Source organism: Calonectris borealis, chromosome 21, assembly GCF_964195595.1.
Source record: "Calonectris borealis chromosome 21, bCalBor7.hap1.2, whole genome shotgun sequence".
Lineage (NCBI taxonomy): Eukaryota > Metazoa > Chordata > Aves > Procellariiformes > Procellariidae > Calonectris > Calonectris borealis.
In genome coordinates, this window is record NC_134332.1 from 759,434 (window position 1) to 781,306 (window position 21,873).

Genomic DNA, 21,873 nt, shown 5'->3' on the forward strand with positions numbered 1-21,873 from the left:
CTTCACCCAACTCACAGAGCCACATCACAGATAAACTGTCTGCTGGCAACGGCTCCACTTCACAGGGCACGTGGCGCTTCAACATTTTACTTCAGTGAATCTGACACGATCATTACCAGATTTCACTTCAGTAGCTCACCAGAACATGGATATCAATGTTTCTTGGCTGGAGAAGGCCCAAGCCCAGACAGAAATTGAGCTTTAACAGAGAAGGTGTAATACTCTACACCACCATTGCTCCTGACTGCCCAAGTGAACCCTCAGGCACGCAGCCCCCCAGGTGCTTCTGGACACAGGGGGATCTTCTAAAGAGGGCACCACGATACGTCTGAAAGGTGGTGAAGCTCAGCACTGACTCTGGATCACATCACCCACCAGCATAGCAATGCAGCCACTTAAACGCTGTCCTGAAAAATCGGCTTTTACTGTCTGATTAGCCACCGCGGCTGCGCTTGCAGAACGGCATTAGCAAAGGGACCCCATCCCTCCGCCCCGTCACTGTGGATTTCAGAGAAATCTCCCCGGAGGGAAGGCAGCCTGAGGCCGTGTTGGTTCAGCCAGTGCCACTTGTCTTTGGGATCACAGAGCAGTTCATGGTCTTGTTTAGCAGAGTAGGTGTAGCCTGACACTTTGGGGACTTTCCCAGTGGGAAGACCAGAACTTTTCTTTCTATTTTAACCCACAATTAACTCATTTTCCTCAACTACATCCCACAACAACTCCAGGTACGCTGATACACAAAATCAGGGTGCATTCACCTGCAATACTTGTTCTCTCCTCCACTACATGTTCAGGGAATGTCATAGATGTACGTCTTAATGAGCTATAGAGACAGGCTAACCCTATTAAAATAACCTTTGTTTGGAGAGAGAAATAATTGCATGCCATCCATAAAAAAACAAAAATTCCTTAACAAATAGACTAAGGTAACTTCACCCTACTTGCTTTTTAAGATATAATTACTTTTTCCTTCACTTCAGTGTGAAGTCTGTCCTGAGGGTCTGTGCTTCTTCCTGCAATCCCTTTCTCACAATCACTGCAGAGGCGTCTTCTGAATTCTAACCTAACCCTGGCCCCAGAGTTGCTGAATATTATTCATCCCAGGGATCAGCGAAGGACCAAGGACTTGTTCTGAATACATAAGCTGCACAGTTTTGATATGCTTCCAGATTTCTCACACCTCTTGGTCTCACGATGGCAGGCTGGAGATATTTTCTGGGAGCATTCCAGCACTTGGCAAGACTGAAGATGAATGAGGATGGGGAAATTGGCCAAACTCTTTCAGAGCACAAAGTAGTATGTTACTTATCACAGTAGATGCTTTGTCTAAGTCCAATAACACAGTGCATTGAAGACAAACTGGCAACCCTTATCTTCCCAGTGTATTTTGAAGTAGCATTTATCTATCCGCCTTTTGTCATTATGTCACACACACACACGAACAAAGTGTCACTGTGGCAAATTGTGCTCTCCAGTTTAAGAAAGTGAGGGCTCCCACCATATACCGCACTTCAAGTGACCTGCACTGCTACTGAGGCTCACCGAGCCTGGTCCTCATATGACCCAACATAATTTCTCTGGTCTCTCAAGCCTAAGAAGGTTTATACAATTGCCAAGCGCTTTCATAAACTTTCTACAGAAGTCACCATTACATAACTCTATTTTAGTTCGTATCTTGAAGCATGGAAGCCCTCACGAGGAAAATACGACTTCCTGCTAAGCTATGAGGCTGCCTGAAGGATTACTATCAAACGTGATTATTTCAAAATCCGACTTAGCAGAAGTGTGCGACGTCCACTCGTACTACAAGATCTGTCTGCAGTAACTCCACTCCAGCTACAAAAGCACAGCAAGAAACTGCAGCGACAGCCGCACGCTGCCAGAACTCGACACCGTTGCAGGGACAGGAACAGAGAACTAAAGCACTACTTCACTGCAGGACTGCGAGAGCTGCAGATGTGGAAAGAGGAAGAGCCTGCAGGAATGAAACCACTGTCGCTGTGCCTCCACTGCTGCTGTTAAATGCACTCGCAGGATTACACTTCATCAGTTTGTCAGGATGTACATGAGCTGAAGCCACCGTGACGCCTTCCCATTTGTTTTGGATAGCCCTAATATTAACCCTAACGAGCTAAACCAGTATACCAATTAACCCAACCAATCACTCAATTAAATGTTCCCATACCTAGTCACATACATAATGAGAATTCATAAGCTCCATCTTCCTTTCCAGAAAGACGTGGAATTCCAGCACATTTACTCCCCAGCGGGGCAGGAGGATTTACTGCTCGGGTCCAGCCGATGCAGACTCTTCAGGAGGAAGGATCTGCAGATGGGGGAAGAGCCTCAGAAACCTCTTTCTCATTCTCTCCCTACTCCATTCTCCCTGGCTCAGGTCAGATTCCAAGTTATGAGGCTGAGCAACAAAGCAGGAATCTCCTGTTACTTGGTCCTGGCTCCAGATTACTTTAACAGCTTTCTAGAGGGGTCCTCCTATACCAGGATGCATCGTTACTCTGCCCGCACTTATTCCTGATGTACGGCAATTCCCCCCAGATCTGCACTTTTCTTGTGGAAATAGCTGCATGAAAGATTGGTCACCAAAGAGCTCCAGGTTTTCACCTGTATCACCACCTTAATTAAAAGGCCTGTAAGCTCTGAAGTGGAATTAACTTAAAATCTCCGGTGTTCACTGCCAAAGAACAGAAGCAGCAAGCTAATTTCTTTGCTTCCTTTTTAACCCAGCCCTGAGCTTCACTGACATCAGACTTCTTAGGTCTCTTCTCTGCTGCTGCTTCACTTCTAAGCAGGTTTCTGAGCGCTCATGACCTGCCTCTGAAAGCCCCCCCCCAGGCCACGCCGGAGCTCCTCAGCGATGCTCACCGTGGGCTATTTCGTTCACCCTCCTGAGCCTTGCTGTGCCTTGTATTCACACCTAGCGCTCTCCCCAGCTCCGCTCTGCTTATGGATCTGTTCCAGCCCAGGCTGCTTCAGAATAGTTAGGAACTTGGTTTTAGGTTCTTTTCTCTCTAAGAACATGCTAATGTGGCATTCACAGCAGGGGACATTTTTCTATTTACTAAAGTCTTCGAAGTGAATAAGCAAGTACTTGCTCAGGAGCACTAACTCTTCCCATCATTAGTCTATGAAAAATAGATGCCCACAGGAAAAACATGGGTTACCACTTATTTCTATTTTACCATGCACAAACCTCATCTGGCTCATAGCCAAAGCAATAATTTGCAGGATCTTTACCAAAAGCAAAGCTTGGCAGTAGATTTTTCTCTCCTTTAATCTCTTTCGGTACATTTAAACTCCTGGTGTTTTTTGTTCTGAAGGAGAAATGCTTGAGAGGGTTGACTGAATGAACTCTGAAATTCACACCCTGGCAAATTGGACTGATTTCCTAAATCCATAATTACAACATTCCTCAGAGATATGCATTCTTTCACAGCGAACAAGGGAAGATTAGTTTCCTGTTTCTTCCCATTTACATGACTTCTCCATCAAGAGGAACTTTTTTTGTTTCTAAACAATCCTCTGTTTATGTGGTTCTTTTCTTGGCAGGGAACTGGTGAACTAATCTCGCCTAAAAGTATAATACAGCCAAACTATCAATTGCAAATAGTCCGACCATCTTTGTGCAAGGCAGCTGATTTGCACAGGCCTTTAGAATCCAATATCTATCTGTGGAAGCACCCAGGTACCGATCGATTACAGGGTTTTGAAATAATCTGGGATGATTATTGAATGACCGGGTAGTTTTACTGCTGACTGGATATGAACATAAGAGCGGACCTGTGCACGTGTGTGAATATGGACAAGGCTTAAGACTTTAGAAAAACTGGGCAAATGTGGCCCCTACATCTGCACGTCCCCAAGCGCGCAGAAACTACCACAGGGCAAGAGTATCGCGTTGTCTCATGCCACAGACCTGCAAATAGTGGTCTCCCACTCGCAAACAGAATACGTGCAGAGCCCTGTTGACGACCTATTTGCTTCCCGCTTTTAAAAAAGCAGTGAACACATCCTTTCCTTCTGTGCCAGCAGGCAAGCTCATGTCCCATCCTCCTCTTTGCCTTTCCCTATTTCTGCTGGAGAGGCCAATGTCAATGCTCTTGATAGGGTTCCCTTTGTCTTAGAGCAAAAGGAACAGGAGGATTTGCTTGTTTTAAGTGAGGCTGTCCCCATTTTTACTTTGTGGTATACAATCCCATAGCTGATGCAGTTTGGAGTCAGCAACAGGTATCCTGGTACCATATTAGACTCCTGATGTAGCTTTTGAGGAGCTTGGATGTCCCACATGTTCCTACAAAGTTCTGGACGACAGTCCTTCCCGTACTGTTTCCTGCTCCTAAGATGCTTCTTCCATTCGGCTGAATTAAACATACCACCAGGGCACATCAGGCACAACCGCCTGCTGATGCTCTTAACTCTTTAATCTAATACTGACCTCTCAACCCACAGCCATAAGCCAATTAGCCTCTTTTTTATACCATACCAAATCTCTTTCTGATGAAGTTGTGCTTTCGAATGAATGCATGCTAGTGACAGAAATGTAATTACACTGCTTAGCAGCAAGCTAGGCCTGTCTGGTTGCAGGGGGTTTAAGGTCAGAAAGCATCTCTAACATACCAAAACAATTTAAAGGAGATGGTTTTTTCCCAGTGTGTTCTCTCCAGTTTCCTTTCTTCACTCTCTAGCATTTAATATGTCTGCACATAAAGGCTATTTGGCCACAACTTTTAAAACTGAGGTCCTGAGCTTTCAAAGGAATTACTTGCCAGTACCTCACTGAAGCAGAAGACAGACGCCCAGCTCCATAAGCTTCTGCTGAATCCCCAGAGCTTGGCCCTCTAGATCCACTTAAGTAAATGCGAGTTGATTTTCCAAAGTTATTGAGCAAACACATCTCCCATCACTCCAGAGAAATTTTTGACTGATTTTTTAAAACGTTTTTGACATTTTTGACAATTTGGTAGCTAGTTTGGAAAACAATGGCAGTTTTTCTTAGCTTCTTTGTAGCTACTGTAAAATTCCACGAGAATTCATTAGTAAGTTTGTGCTTAACCATGATTTATTTATCTAGAAGTGGCTAGATTTATCATAAATAAAATTACTATAATTATCATTAGGCACACCAGCTCTCCAGATCTTACAGAAAATAATCCTCTCTTAGCCATGCAGGAGGTACATGGAGGTATTAACTGTATATATCATCCTTTGATAGACTTTTCTTTAGATAGTAAGGCATGGAACACACTGCATGTTTGGCTTTTCCCATGTATTTCTCCCACAACAGCTGTGGGTTTGTTAAATGAGAAGTTCCCATTTCTTTTAGACCAACAGCGCTAACTTCATTAGTACAGACGCATATTTTACTGCTCTCTACCCAGAAAGCAGAACGTAACTGAAGAATTACGTTATGCTTTTCCTGAGACAGTCACAGATGTGCCTGTTTTCTGCATCAGCCATATCAGTAAGTCCTTTTGCTTTGCAACTCTGATGTTATTTCAGCTATCAATAAATATATGACACCGTTTGCAAACTGAACTGAAAAATAGAAGGAAATCTATACTTTGCCTGCTACTTTTATTGTCCAGTTTTTCCATGGTTTAATATTAGGTACAATATACTTTTACATCACATTGTGGCTCTATGTTCTCCCCAGAGACCTCCAACGAGAATAGTAAGTCTGAAGAAAAAGGCACGGGGCAAAAGCAGAAGGATTGCTAAAAGACTTCCACCACCACGGAGTTTCCGGTCAGTCCCTGAACAGGGGACAAAACGCAGGAAGAGGAATGAAAGGAGCAATGGGAGCAACAAGCCGACACTGGGGGAAGAAAGACTGCCAGTTCTCAACGGATATAAAGCAATTCCCTCAATCCTGGCTTCACAAGACAGATACCAGATCTTAAACCTGTCACTGGTCCAGGTCTAAAGACCATCTATTTTGCAAAAGGGAAATGGGAAAGAAAAGAAAAATCTTCTCTTTTTTAAACGGCAGCTGTTAGGAATCTGCTTAAAGTTGTGGAAAGATAAATGCAATCCTTTTGCAGATAGCTTAACAGGCAAACTGCAGGCAAAATAGAGGCAAGGAGTAGCTCTTGCATATTTATATACACACCCATACCCAGTGCTGCCTGGGCTCCAGTGGGACAGCTCCTCAGCTCAAGCACCCTGTTGCAGCAACACAAGCAGAACCATGAAAATTTATTTCAGCTGATGATTCCTCCCTGAGACTTTTAAGGCCAGAAGGAACAAAACCAATCACCCACTGGTTCTAATTTCCTGCTAAAAAAGAGGCCATAAATACTAGCAAGGGACTCCACACAACGGCTGGTTAAACTAATTTTGGTTTCTACCTTCCAGGAAAACAGCCAGTCTAGATTTGACGTCTGAGTGATGAAATCCATTAGATGCCTGAATATACAGTTCACTCAAACACAGAGCAAAAGATAATTTGACATGCAGACTTATACCGAAAGACATGTCATTTATGGATCACCTCCTGAATATCATTCCCATTTGCATTGCACAGATTGCTTAATTCCCTGCAGATATTAAGTTCCTTGCGCTACAGGGATGCTGCTGTACTCAAAACAATCTTGATTCAATTTAAATTTTGCCTAAACTCAGGAGTCCTACAGAAGGACACTAGACGTGGATATTTGCAAAGTGGCCTTTTTGACCTCTTGTCCTTTTTAAAGATTCCCCAGAGCAGGATTACTCGCCAGGTGTTCTGGCCACAAAAACTTTAAAAAAATAATTGCATTCTGCCCTTTAAATTCCCCTTAAAAATTACCTCCTTGAGCGCAACAGCTATTACATTTTATTCCAGAGGTAGTTACATTTTAATTGAGGTCAAAATGGTCCTGAACAGAAAGAGCGCATTAGGATCCTGGCATCAGTCATTGAGGATGTTTGCCATTTAGAAATAAATTGGTTAAATAAATACGATTACATCAACTCCTTGCTGTAGTGTAAGATTAAGGACCAGGAATTGTCAAAGTTTTTTCAAAAGTATTACACATTTACTTCTATGCCTTCTGTTTGGGCAGATTTCTGAATATTATCTGAATATTATCTGTGAAGTAGCATAACAACCCTAGAATTTTAGTGGAACTAGAGTTATACATTTGCTACAAATTACTAGCATCTCACCCCTGGTCACCCAGAGTACGAGCTGGCACAGTGTTTGATTCTCATGGTCAGAAATTTTAAAATAAGTAAGTTATCTCATTGTCACAGCTGGAGAAGGAGAGGAGATTAGCTGCAGCCTCTCCCAGCGCCGAACACGGTGAACAGCTGGCTCCAGGGTTCACCTACTTCATTCTCATGCAAGACCAGAGCAGACCAGAGAAAAACAGGGGCCTGAAAAGAACAAGGGCCACTTCTCTGGGTGTTGTATCCCCGTACCCTTCTCTCAAGTTGCACACGCCAAAATGAAGGAGAGCGCGGTTCCAACCATTAGCTGGCAAAAGGGCTGGCTGATGAGCCACAGCTCACCGTGAGTGCCCAAAGAACAAGTAACAGCTTTTCAAACACCAGCGCTTTTTCTGAGCATTAATTTTGGAAGGGTTTAAGATTCTACATTTGAGAAACTAAGGGACAGTTTCCCCCATGCAAACACTAGCAGAGAAAGTTTTTTGGTTTAGGAACACAAGGCCCTTTGGCTCAAGGGCAGTAAAAGTGGAAGCACCGTTTCTACCACTTCACTGTACCAGACGCCTTGCAAAACAGGTGATTGTAACACCGACAGTCCTAAATAAACTAATTGGTTTTAACCCTGCCCAACACTGATCTAGTTATTGCCCCAAATGAAAAGCCACGTTGCTGTGCACCGTCACCCTGTTCTGCTCCACGGGAGAAGGAATTTCATAGCAGGAAGTCCAAATGAACGCACGTATACTTCTTGGGCCAAAGTACCCTGAGATAACATTTTAAACTGTACCAAGTGGTTAGCTCTGCTGCAGTCAAACTATTCCCTGCAAAAATACTCTGGACGTTAGAATCATCGAGCAAGTGTGTGCCTTCTGGGCTCTAACTGTTCAGAAATACCCATAATATTCTGTCATTCCCCCTGCACAACTATCCCAGCCTTTCCTCATCAAGCTGAGACTGTCTCCTGTGGGTGGCATCAGGGCCTCAGAGCTTCCCGGGCAGCTCTTTCCTCACAGAGACGGGCACAGCTCCCATGTGGAACGGACCGGACCTGAAGGGGTGCGGGTGACTCCACACCAGATGGGTGCTTTGGCACTAATCAACCAAGCTGAGTCTAGAAGGGCACAACTGCAAGATGACCCCCAAAACAATCAGTGAGAACACCGCACACTAAAAGCGGTGCAGCAAAATACCAGACCCTCCTATTCCTAAGCCCTCTGTTAAACCAGGAGAATTTCAGGTCTCCAAAACACAGGTGTCTGGTGGTATTTGAGATGTCCTCGGGCTCCAGCTGCCACCTGAGAAGGGAGTGCTCCCCTGCAGGTCCCATGTCATATTGCCAACCTCATGCAAGTACCTCAGATACTATCTGACATCTAAAACACTGGTAGAGGTGACATTTGCAATCAGAGTTGCTTCCCTGCTATGCTCCTCATAGGTATTATTGCTCTATGTGTCTCCACTTTTTGAAAGCTAGGCAGATGATTGAAAAAAGCCTTCCATGCTTTTTAATCTCAAAGTGATTTTGTCCTGCAGAACTTCCAGGGAAACATCAGCATTCAATAAGCCCCTCTCGCTGCTGGCCAAGTGCCCTCTGCAGTTGCTGGCAGGATGACCCTTCCTGAACACCTCTGATCAGTGTCATTTATCGGCTGTTCTGTGGTTGCTCTACCCAATTCTACCATCTTTACGCTGCTGATTAAAGCTATGAAAAATATGAAGCACGCAAAAATGGAAGCAGAAGGGTACACAGCAAAGCAGACAATTGGCTCATGCCCTGCCTCTTTTTTTCCTGCCTATCTACCATCAATACCCTACACGCCTTCCCCTCTGCTTGTGAAGACAGGCACTCTCCCGTGTGTTTCCATGCAGCTCAGAATCAGTTAGGCAAGCATGAATAGCAATGCAGCTGGCACTGTGCAAGAAGAGTACTCTCCCCCTCCCTCTGCCCTCCAGGTATCTCTGCTTGGAGGAGGTGATACAAGCTGTAGCTCTCCTCCTGGGCTAACCAGGCTCGCCCACAGGCAGTTGTGATGAGGGCAGTTTCCCTAGGGTATGAAGACGTTTTGATCCCTTTGCTTTTCCGCCTGCCTCCTCTGCCTGCCTACGGCTGCCATCCCTGCCTGCGCAGCCACAGCCTGGACAGCAGATCAGCGGCGTGGGCGCTGGCAGGCGGAGGGGGCAAAACCAGTTTGCTACAGGGCTGGAAACAGGTTCTGTTGGCCCTACAATTAACTACTGAGTTTCTGCCTTTTGTAGGAGCAGTCAGGATCACACCTTTGATTCATCCCACAGGGCAGGAATGGGAAAATTCTGTACTTGTACTGCTCAGGGCAAACAAAACGAAATACCAGCCCAGAAATGTCTATCGCCCGCCATACCGAACATGACACGGCCAGCACCACTGAACAAGGAGAGACACCACTTTCACCAGGGCTCTCGATATCTATATAACTTAAGTCTTTTGTCACGGCTGGAGCACAGAATTAAACAAAAATGGGCTTTAAACCCATGAAGACTTTCAACCTCTTTGGACTTAAAATTGAAAAAACTATCCGAAAACTCTGACTGAGAGTTTGCCGTTGTGGAGCCTTTTGGGAGTTTTGGTTCCCATTCCCCCAGGGTGACCCAGAAGTCACACTGCATCCCATCCTCCACTTCCTACCCTGCGCAGCGTGTCTTTAATACTGCATCGCCAGGCAGAGCCTGGGAGATACAAATTGTCTGTGAGCCTGAACTAAACACACGAATGGGACAGACAACACCAACGACAACTCTCTCCAGCTCCACAAGGAGCCTAATGGATTTTTTTGGTCAAAACATGTCAGGTCATAGGTGAAGCTCTGAGTGGAAAGTTGAATCTTTCCCTCATGTAAAGCCCAGTCTTTCAAAGACAATAAAGTCCTGGACAACCTTAGTTTTTGCACTGAAAAACAAAACTTGTTCAGAGATTCCTCCTTTGTAACTTCCTTTGTTCGGTGCAGCCGCGCTGCCAGCAGCGTGAAACAGAAGCCTACCTGCACATGCGATTATTTTGGTTTCCTCCAGATGCATAGGTACAGATTCTGATCGCTTTAAAGTGATGCCAAAGACAGTAATCTCTGATAGCACTAAGAGTGCCTGATAACAGGCAGGTTTAAGCACTACTCGTGTGATAATTACATAGTTGTCCAAAATATATAAGTTGGCAGCACGCAGAAAATACAAAGTTTGGAATACTTTGGGAAAGCAAAGGCGACCTTCTGCCCATAGTCCATCATGCAGTTGAGCTCTGTGTAGGTTCTAGGGAGCTGTCTTACCAGGCCCCAAACAAGCGCTTTTCAGAGAGCATCTATTCCCAAGCCTCCTGTCTCCACAAGTGATTGACACCATCTGCAATCGGGTACGTTGGTTGGGAGGTTTTTCTGACCATCCGCCATAGCATCAACAGAAACCCCTTCACTGCATGCACCAAAATACCTCCAGAAGTTGTGACGAAGATGTCTGCTACAGTGTCATGGCTAATCCCATCTCAGGTCTTGATCCAGCAAGGCACCAGCACTTGTGCTGGCCTTTAAGCTTGTGAGAATCAAAAGCTGAAAAGCTCTTTCACTGGTTCAGATCACTGAGATCAAGAGGCAAGACCCCTTCCTTTCCTCACAGAGTCTGGCCTCTCGCACGGGTATGATAAACTACACACAGCAGTTGGATATTCACTACTGAAAACACTCAGTAGGTTTAACAGTTGCCATGAAGGGCTGCTGGGCATTTTATCAATGATCTTTGTCTTAAAAAACACATCCTCATGACCTTTTGAACTGTTCCTTTTCCCTTCTGACCCATGAAAGAGAGAAGAAACATGTCATGTTTAATATTCAGTCATTTTGCTGATGTGTACAGGCAGTGCCGAAGATCTCAAATGCATGAGATCATTAGTCGTCAGGCTGGCCTGTTACCACTCAGAGGCCCACACTGACCGTTCAAATGGATTTTCAAAGGAGTGCTCCAGCCGATGGTCAGAAATCCTTAATGGCTGCAGAATTCAAACTGAGAGGAGTTACAGAAAAGGAGCAAACAGTCACCATGAGGTTGCAATTCCATAGGGATATCATGGGCACATAAATAATCACTAATGGTTTGTCATCATGGAATTTCTTGACATTTCATTGTCACATATGTATTTATTGTAGTATCAGGCCAAAACATGTTTGCCTGAACTTTCCTGTTTATACACCAAGAAAAAAAAATACTGCTACCCTTTTTCCTGTGTTATTAAAATTACTTGTGTCCTACAGCACAAGACGTAGAAGTCACAATATCTAAGAGTCACCTAATAAACCTGTTGAAAATGATCAGTGGAGCATGCAGAGGGAATCTAACATTTGTCCCAATTTACTCACACACCTTGTTAGCTGCCTGAAGAGAACTCTCTTTTCCCCCCTCCTTGTAATTAATCAACGTAAATATTTGTAGTGTTCATTTACAAAGAAGTGCATGAAAGTAAAAGAATGTACTTGATAATCTTATCTAAATGTTCCAGCCAAATCAGAGCATTTTTAAAGACATAACAGGAATTAAAGTATAAATTTTCTTCCTTGCTCTTCCCTGCATGTACAATTTTGCTATATGCTTATGAAGTTATGAGAAAGTGCAAAATTGTAATGGTAGGACTACAATCTCCAGAGCTGGATATTCTGAACATCTTAAAATCTCCAAGCAAATAACCCTGAGAAAATGGGAGAGGGAAATCCATACTCACCTGAACGTGATCTGTCCAATTCTCCTGAGTCATGGTTTTCTGAAAAGACAAAATTACTTCTGAGCCGCCTTAGAAAAGGGAGAATGCTACATACAGCAAGCTGAAATTTAACACACCACCTTACAGACTGGCATCAACTGTGATTGAGGAACGCACTCTGGAGCACACGGGAAACCTCTGCTTCTCATATGTCACCAGCTGGGGCATGGCAGAAAAACACAGCTTAGATGAAGTAATTCAGGCAAGTGTTACACTACAGCACAGAAGACAAAAAAATTCATATGCAATCAAAGTACACAGGCAATGGCAGGCCCTTACCCAGCAGTAGCCCGAGCTCTCGTTATTACCCGGAGCTGGGTCCTGGGCTCATTTGCAGAAAACTGATCACCTTAAGAACACTCTGCAAAGGGCGGCAGCATTTCTGAATGCCTCAACGCTCACATGGTGCTCTTGCAATGACAGAGACATCGCTGAGCAAAGCTGAAACAAGCCATGATCTGGTGGAACACACGGATCATTGCTGTGGCCTTTACCTCAGATCTGCAATATGTCTATGGATGTTCACCTCAACAGCTGGCCCAGAGGAGAGCCATCCCCATACGCTCCAGGTAAAGGAAGTGATCTCAGGGATCATCTGCAAGGCTGAGCCTTCAGAATATAAAAATACAAACTTCTCTCAACAGCCAAGTCATGAAAAATCCTCTGGAATCATAAGGTCTAGGAAAGGAAACTGCTAAGTTAATATCCCCATTCCAACGTAGTCCAGAGCCAGCCTTGGGGAGAAACTTGGGATGGGACCTACTCTCCACTCTGCCAAGAACACAGGCTGCGCGAGACTGATCCGCCACCGAGGCCTGAGCCTCACCCCCACTTCTGGCAGAGGTAACAATGATTACTAGTGCCACTTTTATGGAAAGGTACAAGAGCAAACAGGGAGTAAGAGCCTCAAAGAAAACGTCTTTGAGATATACAAGCATGTAATTTAAATACTAGTGAGATAAAGGAGCCATTTAACCAGACCTCATACACAGCTGAGAATGGTAAACAGAGAACACCAAAGAGCTCTCAGAAGAAGGGACTGTGTCCAGAAACAGCTGCCAAATGTACCTTAATGGAAGTAACTGGCCAGCTTGGATACTTTAAATCAAGCAAATACTCCAAAACAAAGGAAATGGAAGGCCAGAGAGAGCAGAACACCAGATCAAGAATCCATTCCACTCTGCTAAATAAATACACCTGGATAAATGCTTTCTCCTTTCTCACTGCAGATGACCAAGCTGTCTAGAATGATGTCATCCAACATTAAAGCTTTGAAATGCAGGACGTTGAAATGCTCGATCCTCCCCAGGTCTTCTGTCAGTGGATCTGGCAGGCAGCAAAGACAGATCAGAGCCTTCCCTGATGGATCACGAGGTCTTGGGAGCAGAACTGGCTGTGCCAGAATGGGGTCATCAGATCACCACCACTCAACCCCATCTTCGCGTTCAAAATACTGGGGGATGGGGGATCAGAAAAAACGCATGCATCTGCCTTCTCCTGTCAGAACATCAAACGAATCCTCTTTTGAACAAAAGAACAGGCACTTCTGGAGGAGGTGTCTCATTTCCTGAAAACTGGCGCTCTGAAGACTGGATCAGTAGTACCATAGGAACATCTGAACAACCTGTTGGGCTCTGTTAAAACTCTGTTAAAAAAGCCTCTGTATCTACAAGGAGACAGCCTTCTATGAACTGCAGATGAAACACAATTCCATGGCAAATACAGCTTGATAATTCAAAATTCAAGAAATGGAAACATTTCACTATGATATTCAGTCTCTTGTGGTCCTTGTCCTTCACAGTCCAATTGATACACCTGGATACAACAAGTGCAAGCTGTTTTTTCCAGAAGAGGCAGAACAAAAACTTACTCTCAGCTGGTACAATCTCTCTCCAGGCACAGGATAATGATGAATGCCAGACCATCAAGAGAAGCACCAAAACTGCCCTGTTAACAAGAAGAGAAATCTGCTCCCCAGTGCAGTGAGCTCGAGAGCATCCGAAGGGCAGTGACTTGGCTCAGTACACTCAGGAGAGGGCAGGAGAAACCACAGTCAAGTAATTCTGCAGACAGTCACCCTCCAAGCTGCCTCCTAGAAACCTGCTCCTTAGAAAGAATTAATGGCATCTTCTTATTTCTACAAGCCCTCAGTGCCAGGACAAGTACCAGCGTATTTGGAAAGAGAATTTGGAGGCTGGACAAAAGTAAAGTTAGTTCAAAGAGTGGTTCAAGAGCTGAAAGTACTACTATTTTCCTCAGCAGTAACAAGGCTGTTAGCACAAAAAAGCTTCTGTGGCAGGTTTGGGCCATACCTATCACAGCCAGGCCACAAGTACCAAAGAAAAGTGCCTACAAAGAACCCAGCAATGTGGAATGCCTAAAACCTAGTGTTCTTAAAAAAAACCACAACACACAAACACCCAAAAACCGAACACCACCAAAAAACTCTCTAGCCAGTACGCTCCTTGTTATTTGAGATGGCTGAGAGAAACTGAACGCATGGAGAGCACGCCCTGACCTACCTTCACGTGCCTCAGAACACCGCTGAGGATGCTGAGGGGAACAAGCATCAAGCTCTGAGCAATCATGACAGCCAGTCATTAGAATATGAATGGACACCAACTATTCACTCACAGAAAAAACAGGTCCAGTGGCAGATCCAATGCATTTCTATACAATAATACTCACAACGAAAACTTGCTCATATACTATCAATACATTTCAATCATATCAATTATGTTATTCAAAATGCAAAATAAAAAACAAAAAGCCTCATCATTCACACCCATGCCACACAATACAGAAACGTACCTCAACAAATCTCTTGTAAAAGAGGTAATTCAGAGTTCTCAAGTGCCGCTGATTTATGACATTAGGGCAGAGAGCTAAAAGAAGGAAAAAGACATTTAAGTATACAACATAGCTGAACTTCCTTGAAGTTTTACTGTCTAGACATTACATTTTTCCTTCCCCAGTTTCAATGTGGAAGGCAGGATGCCATCACACTTGAAACAATGACGGACAGACACACACATTGTCAGCTTATCTAACCTATAAACTGTTATTTACACTTTCAACCATGATTAGCAATGCTAATTCTGGGTTCTGATATCTCTGGTTCTACCACCCCTGAATGATAAGATCCACTTGCTGGTTCAATATGTTCCACAGTCAATGACCTCACACCTTTAATTAGGTAGCATCCTCACACAGGCACCACCTCCAGTCTCTAGAGGCTGCATTCTTTTTGATTTAATTGGAACCTGTGCTGTTAATTGATTGAAGCAGTTTTGAACATGTTACTCGGGATGTAAACTTGTGGCTAAAGTTTATCCGATAAAATATATATCCATGAAAGAGACTCCACATCCATACAAAGAGGGAGGTGACTATTGTTTTGCTGAGCTAGCAAGCAACAGTTGTTATTATTTTTATTACTGTCATCTTCATTAGATATGCCTCATTACAACTGAAAAAAAACAAGATCTTCACATAGCACCTTGTTTTGAAATCCAGTGCAAAGAGAGATAAACGCAGAAGATAAAATACATTAACCAGGATTAGCATACGTATCTGTCAGTTCTTGCTAGATGCTGGTATGCATGTACAGGAAAAGATTTAACCAAAGCCTTCATTGGGGTTTCAGTGCCTAAACCATCTCGCTGGTAGCTGGAAGGAGCAGGACCAGCAATCAGAAATGGTAACAGAAAACAGTAAAGTGAAAATTCTCTGCAGCCTCCCTTCAATCAGACCGGGAGAAACTAGTGTTACCGACCCAAAGGGCCTCAGAGCTTAGCACTCTCCGTGCCCCCGCATGGCATGCCCGAGGATTAAAACCTGACAGAACGAAGAAAGATCTCTGAATACCAGACCCTGAAATCAGAGGGATATGAATCGATGTACCACGGGTTACTGCAGCTTCTCCGTGTCTCTTGAAGCATCACTTCATAACTTGAACATTTCCATCTCAAATAGAAATGTTCAAAGCTGTTATTTTTAAGTTAATCTTCCACAGTGTGACAACATATCCTTGCCCTCAAAGGATCTGAGGAAATTATTGCAATTATCCCGCAGGATATTATACCAATAAATACGGTGATCTCTCCTCCGGACGTTATCCCAGTATCTGGAGGAATATGGGAACTGGATCACACACATACAAAAGAACAGCACAAACACATAAAATCAGAAAGCTCAAAGTAAAACGTGAGATGCATCTAGCAAAAGCCATAAAGGCATGAGAAATTCCATATCGCCTTTTGGAGGAAAAAACCAACAAAAACCTAATGGCAAGGCTAGCGAAGAACTGGCATAGGTTGTATAGGAGATGGTACACTTTCCACCTTGGAGGTCTTTAAGAATAGGTTCACATTCCATGTATATCAGAAATAATAGAGGAGCCCCTTTGGCTTTGGGGTAGGAGGGTGACGCAGGTGGTACTGCAGAGTCTTTGCCAGACCTTTTCCCTGCAGTTTCATGACCATCTACACCTTATATTTGCAGAAATCAAAACCCTTCAGGGCAGAGCAACTTACTCAAGGTCAAACACATAGTTGAGTGAACCAAAACCAATGTTCTGTTGGTCGGAGCAAAAGGCAATGTCCTAAGCTTTTCAGAACAGGGACCATCCTTCTATTCAGTGTTTGTACAATGGGGTTTTGGGATCAATGGGGTTTTGGGATCATGACTGGGTTGTGGAGCACTAGTGGTACAAGCACCACTTTGGGCATGTGTTAACTCTTAACCTGGCAGTTGTACCACAATGTAGTTCATCTGAGTCCCACATCTGGGACTGACTCAGAAGCAAAAACTCCAGCCTGCTCTCAGCCGTTCGCAGAGAGTTAATGGCTATTAGCAACACAGAGGAAGTAAAAATGAAATCTATTTGTCACGCAGGGTATGAAACCCGCAATACTCACTTATTTCACTCGTGTAACATGGGTAAGATGTGTCTACTGGGGAGATGGTGCAATGTATTTTTAGGTGTGGTGTGTGGCTACCACTCCCAGGTGATATGTGATGCCTCCTGAGCTGGGATGTGGACCCAATCCTCTTTACACTGCCCTGAGAGCTTGACTTCCATTCACAATGAGACTCCTTCACCCTGTCCTGGCAAAACAGAAGGTCCCAGACAAAGCATACTTTGGGGACAAAATAAAGGAGCCTTTTTTTAATAAAATCAGGGTACCTGAAACGCTAGAGGCTTTTACCCTGGTATTGCTAAGGATTGCCAGGGAATCTGATGAGAAGCAAGCTGTGCATTAGTCTCTCAGTGTGTTATGAGATTAGTCCCGAAATGCGAATTGGTGGAGGGTATGGCCGGACTCAAAAAACCCTCTTTTTGTTGTAGCCTCAAAGATGCATTAGTGTCTCTCATAAAATGCTCTGTGCCACTACAGTTCAGGGACAGCGCTCTTCAGAAAGGAAGGTGAAACAGCAGAAGCCCCAGACTACCCCCAAACCCCTGAGCTACCTGCTGGCTTTTCTGCTTGGAGCACTAGCTGACTGGAGGAAGAACAGAGTGCATAGCACAAGGGTTTCAATCTATGCCTAAAGGAAAAAATGCTCTGCTGTGGTCTTTAGACATGTGTTGGATACGATGAATTCATGCTCAGAACTGCAAGGGTGGTGCCGACGAAAAGCTTGGAGCCGCTGGCCAGCTTGTCTTGGTCTAGAGCAGATCATATTCTACTGCCTGTACTTCAGTAGCCAAAAATGTAGCTGAAAGGTAAGGGCCCCAGAAAGGCCCCTGGCATGTCGAATCCCCTTCTCCTTCAGCACCTTGACTCTGCAGCCACTGCAACCTCAGGAATGGATGGCTCCTATCTTCTGACGTCTAAGCCTGGAGGTTCTTCTCAGTCACAGTGCTATGTAGAGACGTGCTGGTATTTAAGACAAGAGCTAAAAAACTCTGAAAGAAAATCACCATGGAACTAGGGGGAAACAACCCTTGTAAAGCAAACGTAAAGGAAAGGAATAACCTTCTGCTCTGTTCTAACAAGGAAAAGGTAAAAACATTTGAAATTTCCTCCTTCCACAGGCATTCCTGTAGAGTTGTAACAGTTATTCCTGCCTCCCTAACACAGCATCTTTTGAAAGTGCCTAGTGTAGAGTCCCACGAGTCCCTGCTGGAGCTCTCCCTGGTGACTGCCCTGCGATGTGCTGGCAGCTCTCGCAGACCTGATGAAGTTTGAGGACAGTTGTGACTTACCTGAGCAGACGCACGACTGCTGAGCAGCCCTCGTCTGCCCTCTACTGCCCCAACACTAACCGAGGGATGCGCTTTATCTCACAAATCAATTTTGGGGGTTAATAAGGAAGATTCACACCAAATTGAATTCAAAGGTTAAACCAAAAGGTTAACCTGGTGGTCAAATGAAGAGAAACATTTCTCTTAGTTTATGCTAAAAAAACTTTTTAAAGACTATGGTAAAAACATGTTCATAGCATTCAAAACTTAAGGTGCTCAGCTAATTTATTACACTGCTACAGGACAACAACTGTTAACTGTGCTTTCAATTACCATCTCTTCTCTATCAACACCACTATTATCTGCTTTATTGTCATACGGGCACTAAGGCCCAACAGATGAGGACAGTTATACTTTTCAGAATGGTATAATTTCTACCTCATACCCAATGGTATTTTCACTGAAAAACGCCACTGTGGTATACTGGCTGTGCAAAAACACAACAGAAAATAGACTCAACCATTTCAAACCTAGGTAGGGTCTGTTCCCTCATCTCTGAGAACTGTTTTGACTGAAACTTGCATTTGTAAATCTAAGTCAATCTCACAGGGCCTCCAAAGAGTATTAAGTAATTAGCCTGCAAAAGCTACAGGCTCGTTAAACCAGAGCATACTGATCCATGTGTGAGAAAAGACTCTATAAAACTTACTTTCCTCAATCACATGCCATTTCTGCCCAACTTCTGCCTTCCCCAATAAAGCTAATAAAATGGAATCCACACACAGTTTATTGGGACACTTTTGGGACTTGACAGAAAATCTTTCACTTACCATGCTCTGTTTTGTGTGTTAACAGGAATACTGGAATACAGTTCAGAAAAAGAAGAGGTGGACTAATGTAAGATGATGGTTTTTTTTTTTTTTCCCCTGAGGTTCCAGATCTTTTTTATATTGGGCCACCTCCTATCTGGCTCTGAAATTTAAGACTGGCAGTTCCAAGGAGTGTTTCAAATCTTAATGGCTGATCACCACCTAAGTTTTGCTTAGCAGTCAGTGAAATTTACTGTGAGCGGATAAGAGTGAGCTCGGGTAGTGAAATATGAAAGTAGATTTGGAACTGCAAGAACTGAGTCACACAGAAGTTTGCCTTCTCATACCAAGAAACCCTGTCCTCCTCCAGCCTTTCTCACCGAAAGCCACTTCCCTCTTCTGCTGCTGCTCTCAGCTTCTTTCAGCGAGTAGGAGTCACCAGTGAAGAGGAGACAGAAAGCAGCAGAAGACTGCAGCATCGAACAAGCCCACAATCAGTTGAGGTAACAAGAAGTGTGAGTTTTACCTCACTGCTAGCATTGCTGGAGCTGCTCAGAACAAGAGAAATGAGGGGAGTTTTTAATCTGTACATTCTACCTAGCCTGCTTCCTTTTTGTACGTTCTTTTGTCACAGTCAGATTTACTTCCACTAAAGAATGGAGAAAGAACTCCCAGAAATTCAGAGGAAGGGAGGGGAGAGAGGTGGGAAGAAAAGGAAAACCATGTTATTCCAGCTGCCACCATTTCCCAATTCAGTTCAAGCAGGACCAGCACTAAGGCAGAAGTTCCTCTGTAGGCATTCATCCCCTTCCAAAGCATTTCAAAGGAGACTAAGACAGCCACAGTTTAGCAAAGTGTGAAGTCCTGCTCTGAATTACATGTGATATTACCTAAAAAATAAACACCTAATTTCATATATGGGACTATGAGAGTCATCCAACACTGGTCTCAGCTGCCCCAAGTCTGGCATGTCTAAATCAGTAGCCCACATCCCCTCTCACATCAATAGAGGTGGACAGCCCTCTCTAGCAAGTGACTTATCCTGCACTGTAGACACTGCAGTTTGCACAGGATAAATCACTCTCTGGAAGCGTAGGCAGGAATGGGACCTGTATCTACTTCAAGGAACCTCCTCACCCGTGAATGTGTTGTGGAGGACCAGCAAGATTTGGCCATTGTTATCAGCAGCTACAACATCTGGGACACCATCACCAGGCTGAGGCACACTACCATCCCACAGAGAGCACCTGAGATCAACAGCTACATGCTCCTCTCCTAGATTTTTTTTTTTTTAATTTCTCAGGATGTTGCACGTGAACAGTCATATCATTTCACCTCTACGGTTAATACCACACTCTTGGTGGATCTTTCATAAGGAAAGGGGAACAACTCAATTCTCTTTACAGATGATAAAAGACAATACAGCCTACTGAATGACCAACCTTGTAAAGGAGGAAAAATTACTGAAGACTAGTGAACTCCTGGGAAGGTTTTAGATTTTAAATAAATCACCCCCCTATGTCTCAGCTTTCACAACGATGTGCTAAGTTTACTTATATTTACCTATCCTCCAATGAGGGTTTGTAAGGATTATCTTATTAACTTTTGAACACCAGTCTGAAGATGTGAAGATTAATATGCAATATAGTGTTGCTGCCAGGTGTAATAAGCCCACAATTTGTGGTTAGAAAACACTTTTCAGTCCAAGAAAAGAGAATTGCATATCTTGGGCTGATGATGGAAAGCTTTGCAGGATAAAACCTAAAGGTGCACCTAAAGGTGTCTGACACAAGGTCCGAAAGAGAAGAAAAAAAGATCAACAGTCCCTGCTAACAACCAAAGCAAAACAAAGTAGATTTTGTTAGATAACTGGTAGTGAAGCAGATCTATTCAGTGATGTAAAATGTGTTACTTCTCTCGAAAGGCTGCAAGAGCCTTAAAATTCCCTACCACCAACCCTAGTTTATGCAAAGAATACAAAGGGCTGTGAGGCTCCTGCTTCCCAAGGGTTATCTCTTCCCAGCTGACGGACCCATAACTCAAGAAAACAGATCCCCAGATGAATAATGACTTGCCTCTTATGTGAGTGGAATGGAGTCATAACTCAAAGCTGACCATCATGTGTTTACGTAGAGCCACTCTGAGGTCAAGATTTATTTCATATCATGAAAGAAGCAGTCTATTAGTCACGAGCACTTCATTCTTCGACAGCACAAAGTGATAATTCCCATAACTTACCAGCTTTGTTTTTCAATATCATTAATTAAACCCTGAAACTCCCCATGATAAATTACAGCAGAGATTCCTTGCTGAACATGGAAGAAGACAAATTGACTTCATCTGTTCTTTATTGGTGAGATAACTCCACAATATGTTGCAATATCACATACCTGGATCTACATTAAATCGGTCTAGGAGCCTGAAGACCAGCTTGCTTAGCATTTTACGGTTAAATTTATCTGGTTTGTACCTGGACAGGCCTTGATATTGTCTGTAAGCAAATAAACAAAATCAGAAAGAAACATCTGTGGAATCGCCTAAAGTATGTTTCCCAAGTAGTAGATATTTAACAGTAGAGGTATTGGGGTTTGCCAGGTGTTGGTAAGAACAGTCCCCTGCCTTTCCAGAGTTACAGCAAAAAGCCAACAATACAACCGCACAAATTTCCCAGCTAGTGACTGAAGCAAGTCCAGAGGCTTATTTTAAAGGAAGAGAAAGCGAGCAATTCCCTCTCGTCTTTTTTCAGAACTAAGTCTGCAACTATTGCATCTACACTGTGAGTTTGACTGTACTGTTGGCTTTGTGACTGACAGGAGCTATTCTAGCGAGAGGCAATTTATAAATTAAAACACACACGACTATTTCACGAGCACATGAAGGTTAACCACTTGCATCTCTTGTTTTTCTGCCACTTCATCACAGTAGTATCTTCC

General features: G+C 43.8%; 1 protein-coding gene across 6 annotated transcripts in view; it reads right to left on the minus strand.

The window, feature by feature from the left end:
- EXD3 (exonuclease 3'-5' domain containing 3) overlaps positions 1-21,873 on the minus strand; it is a 295,665-nt gene that overhangs the window by 161,517 nt on the left and 112,275 nt on the right. For all 6 annotated transcript variants that reach the window (XM_075170196.1, XM_075170194.1, XM_075170195.1 and 3 more), the window contains 3 exons: positions 21,331-21,431; positions 14,753-14,826; positions 11,903-11,941 (listed from right to left, as the gene is read on the minus strand). In XM_075170196.1, the coding sequence (XP_075026297.1) occupies positions 11,903-11,941; positions 14,753-14,826; positions 21,331-21,431 (214 nt within the window). The remainder of the gene's footprint in view (positions 1-11,902; positions 11,942-14,752; positions 14,827-21,330; positions 21,432-21,873) is intronic.